This window comes from Penaeus japonicus, unplaced genomic scaffold (genome assembly GCF_977035675.1).
Source record: "Penaeus japonicus unplaced genomic scaffold, GWHDUDI00000001_assembly GWHDUDI00000011, whole genome shotgun sequence".
NCBI classification, from domain to species: Eukaryota; Metazoa; Arthropoda; class Malacostraca; order Decapoda; family Penaeidae; genus Penaeus; species Penaeus japonicus.
The window spans coordinates 41,497,028-41,506,894 of NW_028234413.1; the positions used below are offsets into that span (position 1 = coordinate 41,497,028).

General features: G+C 41.6%; 1 protein-coding gene across 1 annotated transcript in view; it reads left to right on the forward strand.

Annotated features, from left to right (window-relative positions):
- The first annotated feature begins 208 nt into the window (after positions 1 to 208).
- The window catches only part of Spt5 (Transcription elongation factor subunit Spt5), a 9,697-nt gene continuing 38 nt past the window's right edge, over positions 209 to 9,867 (forward strand). The window contains exons 1-21 of the mRNA XM_086542075.1: positions 209 to 342; positions 503 to 637; positions 874 to 968; positions 1,196 to 1,333; positions 1,588 to 1,822; positions 2,033 to 2,123; positions 2,438 to 2,549; positions 3,086 to 3,344; positions 3,668 to 3,779; positions 3,926 to 4,128; positions 4,312 to 4,403; positions 4,586 to 4,781; positions 5,957 to 6,082; positions 6,271 to 6,496; positions 6,618 to 6,918; positions 7,150 to 7,253; positions 7,427 to 7,552; positions 7,689 to 7,853; positions 8,000 to 8,115; positions 8,293 to 8,394; positions 8,627 to 9,867. The exon at positions 8,627 to 9,867 is cut by the window's right edge and continues 38 nt beyond it. Coding sequence (XP_086398201.1) covers positions 566 to 637; positions 874 to 968; positions 1,196 to 1,333; positions 1,588 to 1,822; positions 2,033 to 2,123; positions 2,438 to 2,549; positions 3,086 to 3,344; positions 3,668 to 3,779; positions 3,926 to 4,128; positions 4,312 to 4,403; positions 4,586 to 4,781; positions 5,957 to 6,082; positions 6,271 to 6,496; positions 6,618 to 6,918; positions 7,150 to 7,253; positions 7,427 to 7,552; positions 7,689 to 7,853; positions 8,000 to 8,115; positions 8,293 to 8,394; positions 8,627 to 8,755 — 3,000 coding nt within the window. The 5' untranslated portion in view covers positions 209 to 342; positions 503 to 565 and the 3' untranslated portion in view covers positions 8,756 to 9,867. The remainder of the gene's footprint in view (positions 343 to 502; positions 638 to 873; positions 969 to 1,195; positions 1,334 to 1,587; positions 1,823 to 2,032; positions 2,124 to 2,437; positions 2,550 to 3,085; positions 3,345 to 3,667; positions 3,780 to 3,925; positions 4,129 to 4,311; positions 4,404 to 4,585; positions 4,782 to 5,956; positions 6,083 to 6,270; positions 6,497 to 6,617; positions 6,919 to 7,149; positions 7,254 to 7,426; positions 7,553 to 7,688; positions 7,854 to 7,999; positions 8,116 to 8,292; positions 8,395 to 8,626) is intronic.

The following is a 9,867-nucleotide window of genomic DNA, read 5'->3' on the forward strand; positions in this document are numbered from 1 at the left end:
AGGAGTCGCAGTCGCAGCCGCAGTAGGAGTGGCAGCCGTGGCAGTCGCAGTGTGAGCCGAGGCCGTAGTGGCAGCAGGAGCAGGAGTCGCAGTGCCAGCGGCAGTAGGAGCAGGAGCCGCAGCAGGTCTGGAAGTAGGAGTAGGAGCAGGAGCAGAAGCAGAAGCAGGAGCCGCAGCAGAAGCAGAAGTCGTAGCAGGAGTAGGAGCAGGAGCAGAAGCAGAAGCAGAAGCAGGAGCAGGAGTCGTTCGGTGAGGTCGGACGAGGCAGAAGAAGCGAGGAGCGGTGAGGAAGAGATCAGCGGAGATGAGGAACCGGCCGACGGGGAGGACCTTGTCAACTCGGTATGGGTGGATTTTTCTCCCTCCATTATTTTTGATATTCATTGACTTTATGTCCACATGTAGACCATATCTTTCTTTCTTTCTCTTCTCTCTCTTTATCTCTCTTTCTGTCTGGTCCAAATAAATGCATCATTCAAGGATTTCCCTCCACCCACTCCAGGAATATGACAGCGAGGAGGATGAGGAAGACGACCGCCAGCCCAAGAAGAAGAAGAAGCGGGGCATGGTGTCCGACTACTTCTTGGAGGAGGCCGAGGTGGACGACGACGAAGGGGAAGATGATGACGAGGATGAGGTGAGCTTGTGTGTCATGTCATGTCAAGGTGTTGTGAGATAGTCAAGATGTTTCTATGGTTATTTGATGAACTCATTTTGTTATCTTTTATATTTTATTATCAATTATGTTTTTATAGCTCCTTTTATTTTTGGATATCCTTGTTATAGTTATTGTTTTATATTGGTGGAATGCTGGTTCTTTTCTCTCTCTGTCTTTGGTGTTTTTTTATTCATTTTCATTCCTTTTATAACCAGGGAGACTACTATGACCTGCTGGGGAATGAGAAAGAGGAAGTGGGTGTTACTGCCAGGGAGATTGAAGCAAACCGCCGAGCTCACAGCGTGTGGGAGTGAGTATGCACACATTAAAATGAAGGTGTCTCTGTTTGAGGACTGGAAGATGAATTTTGAAATATATTATTTTTGCTTGTAATGTAGTATAGTTTATTGCTTACTTTGAATAGAAGTTTGAGTGATGTTCTATACATATTCTGTACGATTTTTATTTGATAAAAAGAAAAAAAAGATAACATAGTGAAGAAATGATTAATGAATTCATGCAATTCAACTTCAACAGCAACGAGCGAGAGGAGGAGATCGAAGAGTACTACCGTCGCAAGTATGCCGAGGAGTCGTCAGCAGCCATGCGCTTCGGCGAGGGAGGCGAGGAGATGAGCGATGAGATCACCCAGCAGACTCTCTTGCCCGGCGTGAAGTGAGTGCCCTTGCAGTTGTTCTTCTTTGGGGTTGGTGTTTTCAGGTCCGCTTGAGATTGGGGTTCGAGGTGGAGTGGGACTAGAATGTCTCTCAGGGTGGGAAGGCTAAGTCCTTTGTTTATATTGAAGTGTGATAGTTTTCCCCCATATGATTTAGAAATTCAGTAGATTTATGTAATTAATTTTGTGATAGATCTTATTATAAATGAGCTCAGTTTTAGACCTTCTCTCTATCTTTTCTCTTCCACTCTAGGGATCCCAATCTTTGGATGGTCAAGTGTCGCATCGGCGAGGAAAAGATCACCTGCTTGCAACTGATGCGCAAAATGATCGCCTACCAGTTCACAGAGGAGCCGCTGCAGATCAAGTCCGTGGTGGCTCCAGAGGGCGTGAAGGGATACCTCTACTTTGAGGCATACAAACAGACCCACGTCAAGGCGGCAATGGAAGGCGTGTCCAACCTCAGGCTTGGGACGTGGCAGCAGACCGTAAGAAATTGAATGTTGATTGGAATGATAAACATAGTTATGTGAAATAAGTACTTTTGATGATTGTGATCGTAACCAGTAATGTTTGATGAAAAATTATGTTAATTTTTTTTTTCTAATGAATTTTGACATTGACTAGAATGTTCAAAAGGAACAAAGATGTTTTTTTTACTAATGGAGCTAATGAATCCATTGTAAAAAATCTTCCAGATGGTGCCCATCAGTCAGATGACAGATGTGCTGCGTGTGGTGAAGGAAGTGCCCACTCTGAAGCGTGGAGCGTGGGTCAGGCTCAAGAGAGGTGGGATTTTGTTGTTGTTTTTTTCTGAACATATTAGATGGACTTTACATGTGTCAGATAGTTAAAAAAAGGATGAAAAAGAAAAGAGAGAGACAGACCGACAGACACACTATTTTTTTTTTTGGTCTAAAATGACTAGTCTAATGAATATACACATAAGCCAGCGGCTGATGGATGTTGATGTTATGTTGCATAATTCCATGGAAGAAATATCAAAATTGTTATCTACAAATCTCGCATAATCTCGGAAAGATTGCAAACACAATTACAAGATCAAACCGATGTTTTTGAGTGATGATTTTGTCCGTTTCTAGGTATCTTCAAGGATGATTTGGCTCAGGTGGACTACGTGGATGCCTCGCAAAACAATGTCCACCTGAAGCTGATCCCACGTATTGACTACACGCGCATGAGGGGAGCCCTGAGGTGAGGTGTTGATAGGAAGATATCTTGAAATCTTACTTTTAAAAAGAATTACCTTTTTTGTCTTCCCCTCTTGTTTTTCATTGGCTTTGTTCTCATTATTAAAGTTTATGACACATCTTATGTCTCCTTGTGCTCTGTTTATTTGAGATAAATTCCCTTGTACTAAAAAGCCTTATCAGTAAGGAGTACGATTTGTAAATTGTTGAAGGAATAGGCTGCTTGTTCCATGAAAGTGGTTACCATTCTGTCATGAGTAGTACTCTTGCATGATGCGGAGTCCTTCTTTTATTAACATTTGTTGAATTTAACATTAACAAATTATAATCAGTTTCTTTGCCAGTTGCTCTTCTATTCCCTTTCACTCTTTGAAGTTAAGGATTCATAAAAACATGATGATATTTTTATTTGTGTTTTCTCTTTGCACCATCTGCGTTTTTTTTTTACTTATACTTTGCCTCCAGTATGTGAGACAATATCAATTCTGAAAAGTATCTTCATTGCAGTTGAAGGTCTATAATTTTGTTTACATCCAACAGATCCAGTCAGTCAGACAACGACCTCAAGCGCAAGAAGTTCCGCCGCCCGGCCCAGAAGCTCTTTGACATCGATGCCATCAGGGCCATTGGTGGTGAAGTCACGCAGGATGGTGACTTCCTCATCTTTGAGGGCAACCGTTTCACTCGAAAGGGTTACCTCTACAAGACCTTCGCCATGTCGGCCATTATGGCGGACGGTGTCAAGCCGACACTTAGTGAGCTGGAGAAGTTCGAGGAGCAGAGTCTGGCTGACATGGAGGTATGTGGCTTGCAAGCCGTTTGGGTTTGTCTTGAGGTGACTTTTTAGGGTCTCTCATGAATGGACTTTCAGATTACCCAAATTGGGTATTTGGATTTATATTCTTCAATAGTTTTTATGTTTGCCTAAGCAACATATCAAATATTTATCCTGATTGTTTATAGATTCTGGTTCTGTCATATTGCAGTCAAAGCAACAATTCCTTTTGTTTAGAAGAATACTAATTCTATGCTAAGAATTACTCATCCAGTTCTCCTCTTCATTGGAGAGAGCATTGTTAATAATCTTATTACAATTTCATTCAACTTCAACCATTTCTCCAGCTGACCACCTCCAATCGCGAGGATGAAGGCCACAGCTTTGCCCCTGGTGATAATGTCGAGGTGTGCGAGGGTGAATTGATGAACTTGATGGGCCGTGTCACGCGTCTTGATGGTAAAGTATACGGGCTTTGTAGCACGTTGTTTTGTTTTGTTCTTTCACCCAATTTTTTTTGTCATTTACAACCTATGTTATTGATTTTTGGAAGTTAATGTTTGTATTGTAGATGCATTAGGACTAAATACATTATTCTCTTCTAGGCAACAAGATCACAATCTTACCTAGGCACGAAGACCTCAAGGACGAGCTTGAGTTCATGGCTCATGAGCTGAAAAAGTACTTCAGTCAAGGAGATCACGTGAAGGTGATTGCTGGCCGCTACGAGGGAGACACCGGGCTCATTGTCCGCGTGGAGGAAAACATGATTGTCCTCTTCTCCGACTTGACTATGCACGAACTGAAGGTAAGATAGGTTGTCATGATAAGCTGTAGTTGATTTTTTTTTTCTTTCCGCCTTTCTTTCTCAACTCCCACCCCCCCACCTTACCCCACCCTCTCCTGACTGAATTGGAAAAAATGAACTTACTGAATTGCCCTTCTAGACCTGCAGCTCAATCTTGGCTTTAATACCTAAATTGCTTGGCAGGTCTTGCCTCGAGATCTTCAACTCTGTGCGGACGTAGCAACAGGCGTGGATTCCCTTGGGCAGTACCAGTGGGGAGACCTGGTCTCACTAGAGTAAGTGCCTTTGCAGTTTCTCTTCCATTCCCACACCCTTGCTTATTTACACTAATTTTGCTTCCATTCTGTCAGTTTGATTCTACTGTTTGTCAATGTTTTTGTTTGCTTGTTTCCAGTCATGCAGACATTTAAAGCCATCCAGAGTGGTCCACCTTTTCACTTCCTATCCTACCCCACAGCGCTCAGACCGTTGCCGTTATTGTGCGACTGGAGAAGGAGAACTTCCAGGTGCTCAACATGCACGGCAAACTGGTCCACGTCAAGCCCCAGGCAGTGCACAAGAAGAAGGAGAACCGCAGAGCCATGGCCTTAGACTCGGAACAGAACACCATCCAGGTCAAGGATGTTGTGAAGGTTATTGACGGTCCACATTCGGTAAGTTTTGTTTTTTATTTTTATTTAACTTTTTCAAGGGGGTTATATTTAAATTATTTGCTTCTTCCCTTTTCCAGCATATTTTTTTCTCATGTCTCCTATCTTCTTTTGTTACCTTTGATCCTATTGGTAATCTGAATTTAAGTTATGGAAGGTGATAGCAAAAGGTGAATCTTGTGGAAATTAGTATTTTGAAGAAAAAAAATCAAATTGTTTTTTACAGCTTAAGTTTATAGACTAACAAAACCATCAACTAAATAAGCAAATTAATGGAATATATTATACCTAAAGGGAAGTGAATAATAGTTCATATTATTTTTATCTGACCCCTCAGTACATTTAGCCTTTCCAATTTTTGCTAACTGTGCTTTAAAAAAAAAAAACAAGAATTATCCTTTTAACTTGATCAGATGTTGTAGCAGGACCCTAAGCACCAGAAGGAGAGAAAAAGGATGAAATACTTTGAAGGCCCTCCTCTAGTCATCTTTATATTTTGTATAAGTCAATATGAAATGAAGCTTGGTTGCCTTATGTTCATGATTGCATGAAATATTTTTATCTGGACCACTGCATTTGTTGGAACATGTCTAACTCACTGATGATCATAATTATTGAGTAACTGTGGTCTAGACTCTGGTGAACTGTTGTCTGCCATCATAGCTTGAGGGTGGGAGTGGAATGTTCTTGGACAACCTAGATTTCAAAGGTGTAAGCAGGAGAAAATGCAAAGGTGCTCTGGGTTCCCCAAATGGGTACAGATCCACTAACAAGGTGTCTATTACAGCTCTGACATGGTATATGCAATAAACCTCACATTATGGTGAAACATTAAAATCATGCATTACACAAAAACAATGGGAAAGTACATAATTGTAATAGAGGGTGTGACTTGTCATTTGCCAAAGCAAAATATGATTATCTTTCATTCACTCAGTTTCCATATGGTCTTCCTTTGTTTCTAAGGCATTTTAAGAAATTTGTAAACTATCCTACAGATGTTATTTACTGCACTTCTTGGTTTTAAAGTACTTGGTAAAAGTTGTGTCTGGATTCCAAACACCTAACTCACAGATCATAAAGATGATAAGACAAGTGAAGCTTGTTAGATGTTAAAGACTTACCAAGATCAGAAGAGCTCCACAAATTAATTGAAAATCCTTGTTCCTGAACTACAGGGTCGTCAAGGTGAGATCCGACACTTGTACCGAAACTTCGCCTTCCTCCACTCTAAGATGATGATTGAAAATGGTGGAATTTTTGTGTGCAAGACGAGGCATTTGGTCCAGGCTGGTGGGGCAAAGGTGAGTAATGATATGGCTCGTTTTACTAAATTATTATATTATATACTGAATTATTAGATTATTAGATTGTTATACTTGGGAATTTGGTACTCATCCCAGTATCAGTGCAACATTTAGATTTTTTTTAGTGTGTGCACTTGCTTGTTATTTATGGTTACTTGCATTCACTCAACATTCTCTTTCCACAGTCCTCAGGTGGAGGCATGGGAGTCGGTGGAATGGGCATGGGCACGGGATTCATGTCCCCTCGGCTCAGCTCCCCTGCGCACCCTGCCGGCGGAGGGGCTGAACGTGGAGGTGCTGCAGACCGCGGCTTTGGGGATAGGAACCGCGGACGAGGGCGAGGTAGAGGCATGGGCCGTGACCGAGGCATCATTGGACAGACTATTAAGATTACACAGGGGCCATACAAAGGTAAATTTTCTTTTTCTTGGCTTATTTATTATATTTATCAATAAGTGTTGATCATATTCCTGGTATGACTAAGATATCATGGAAGTATAAAGGCTGATCCTTCCCCTGTCTCATTCTCCAGGTCATGTCGGCATCGTCAAGGATGCCACGGACACAACCGTTCGTGTGGAGCTCCACTCCAAGTGCCAGACCATCATTGTGGACAGGTCCCGTGTGGCAGCAGTGGGTGCCACCGCCAGGTCTGGATCTGTCACCTCGTATGCCCGTACTCCCACCTGGGGCGGCTCGGCTACTCCCATGTACGGCAACACTGGCTCGCGCACTCCAATGTATGGCTCTCAGACGCCTCAGTACGAAGGGTCACGTACTCCTCACTATGGCAGCATGACTCCATCACACGATGGGTCAGCAACTCCTGGAAGGTGAGTCATGAGTGAATCAAGATCAGTGTTGCATTTGGTCTATGTCTATGTCTGATTTTTGTATAACTGTACGGCATTAAGCTTGGTACCTGGCTTTGTGTTTCTTTTATGTATATACTGAGTCCATGACATAATTACATTATTTAATCAGTTTACTGAGTGTTATTTCAGCAGCATTGAGATAATAAGGATATTGTAACTAATATTTTCATCTTGTGTATCAATCTACAGACAATCAGCATGGGATCCTACCATCACCAACACTCCTGCACATCATTCAGAGTTAGACGATTACTCCTACGATGAAGCCTCACCTTCACCAGCTTACAATCCTGGTTAGTAATGAGGGAGCTATACGATGCATCACTTGTTATGAGGTCTCTTCAAAACCGTTATCTTTCTCCAATGAGTTTGTAACTGATGGTACTTTGAGCATTGATTTATACAGGTGTACTTACGATTGCTGTGAGGATGTTAGTGTAAGTGTTTCTTTCTTTTTTGTCAAAAGGAACTCCAGGCTATCAGTCCGATGCAGGCCAGGGACCATACACCCCTCAGACCCCTGGCACAGTGTACAGCTCAGACCACAACTACAGCCCATACCAGGCTGAACCTTCACCTTCTGGATACCAGCGTAAGTAGTTCACGGCCTGAATTTGTGCTGAAGTTATGAGAGTAAAAATGTCGATGAAAAGAAGTTTGTGCAAAGGGGCAAATTTCACATGTCGGTTCTTGGTTCTCCATGATTAACATATTGTGTGTTTTTACAGCTGGAGGAAGTCCTGCTGGATATGTTGGAACCCCAAGTCCAGGCGCAGGATACCAGGGATCTCCTTCACCTGGGTCAGGTTACGCCTCTCCATCGCCCCTGGCCTCCTATAGTCCAATGACCCCAGGGGCTCCTTCCCCCTACAATCCTCAGACACCGGGAGCAGGTGTGTGAGCCGTAATTTTTTTTTTTTATTGATGTACTGTTATTTTCAATTCCTTAGGCACGAAAATCTGCTTTCAGATACACTTTCTTCTTGGGCGAGATCTGAAATCTCTTTGGAAATAACTAATTCTCTCCCCTTGCCAACAGGCCTAGACTCCCTCAGCATGCATGAGTGGCAGACGACAGACATCGTGGTGAGAATCAAGGAGACCCACGATGACTCTGGTCTCATTGGCCAGACTGGTGTTATCCGAGGAGTCTCTGTAAGTACCATGCATCTCTCACCTTGCTAAAAAAAAATTATTCGCATTTAGTGTTTATGTGGACTTACATGAAAATGGAACTTTAGTTGCATTTTGATTTGTCAATGGATACATCTATTTTTGAGTTCAAATGTTTGATGATGATGATGATTATTGTTATTATTTTTTATTTTACAGGGTGGAATGTGCTCGGTGTTCCTGCCAGAGGAGGAGCGTGTAGTCAATATTCTTGGGGAACACCTGGGACCAGTGACTCCTGCCCAGGGTGACCGGGTTAAGGTCAGTATGGTCCTTTGTGCTTCGCTGGCTTCTTTGCAAATCCTCTTGCTCTTATGTGTTTTTTTTAACAGGATAATGTTCCCTACTCATATCTCTACTTCTTCTCCTTCTCCTCCTCCTTCATCCCACTCCTCCACCTGACATCTCTGAATATAAAATATATCTTTAGGACATTTACCTACGGACATTCAGTAGTGATACCAAGTTCTAAGAAATCTTGTCTCCTTTCCAGGTCATCTTTGGAGAAGAAAGGGAACAGACCGGAAACCTCCTGTCTATTGATCACAACGAAGGTGTGGTCAAACTGGACCACGCTGATGTGAAGATGTTGCAGCTGCGCTACTTGTGCAAGATGAAATAAGTGTCAGTATGCCTGCGAGTGCAAGCTTTTCTTGCAAATGCCTTGAGAGAGGCAACCCTTTCCCTCCCCCTCCCCCCCCTTTTTTTTTTTTTTGCATAAGGGTAAAAGATGTATGTAGGTCTATATATATATGAAGGTAGTACTTTTATTTTTCAAGCAAGCACATGAGATCTTGCTACGTTTGTGCGTTTACAGGTGGCAGGTTGGCTGAACTCCAGTCATGATGATAGTAAATTGAAATACATATTGGGAAGTAAAGGACGTTCCTCTGCTGCCAAGTGTAATAGAGAGCTACCAGTATGTTTAAAGGCGATAAAATTTAATGTTTTGATAGAATAAACGAGACATAGTTTCATTTACATTTACATATATATCCATGCAAATATCATGTTTACACCCAAACATCTGATTCTACAAAAGAGTACATACACAAATATGAATGGGAGTATGTATGTGCTTGTGTATTACAGAATTGAAGTCAGCATTGTAATGTTTGGCAAATTAAAATTATTATTTCCTGCATGTCCAGTGTGACAAGTTATAAAGTTGTTTCAATAGTTTAAGCAAATCAGCACAGATATACCCATTGATTCCAGATGTTATTTTCCAAACTGCATATTATTACACATGTTTTTTAGTGGTATTACATTTGATATAATAAATATTTGAATTCTTTCTTTCTAAGCATATGTAGGCCTGTATTCAGCTGTAACTAATGTGATATTCGAAGACCTGGTTTTTAAAAGTTCATCAAGAAGACAAAACTGCCTTTGTTTCCAATTTTCTAAATATATACTTTTCTTTTTTAATATCACTCTATAGCAAAACAGAAGGAGAAATGTTAAAGGTATATCCATAGGAAAAAAAAAAAAAAAAAAGGGTTTCTCTGCATCGTTGAGAGGCGAAGAACAATGCAAATCAAAGACGGGCTGCAGTACCTGTGCATTGAAAGGTCTTGTAAACAGGAACAGGTTATTGTGTTTTGTTGTTTTCACTGCCATACATGTCAAGCAGAGGACCCACTTCAAACTTCATCTGCATCCCAAGTCACAATACCATCTTTATTTGATATAGATGTATGATTCACACTTCATCTTCTGTATATTTAACAG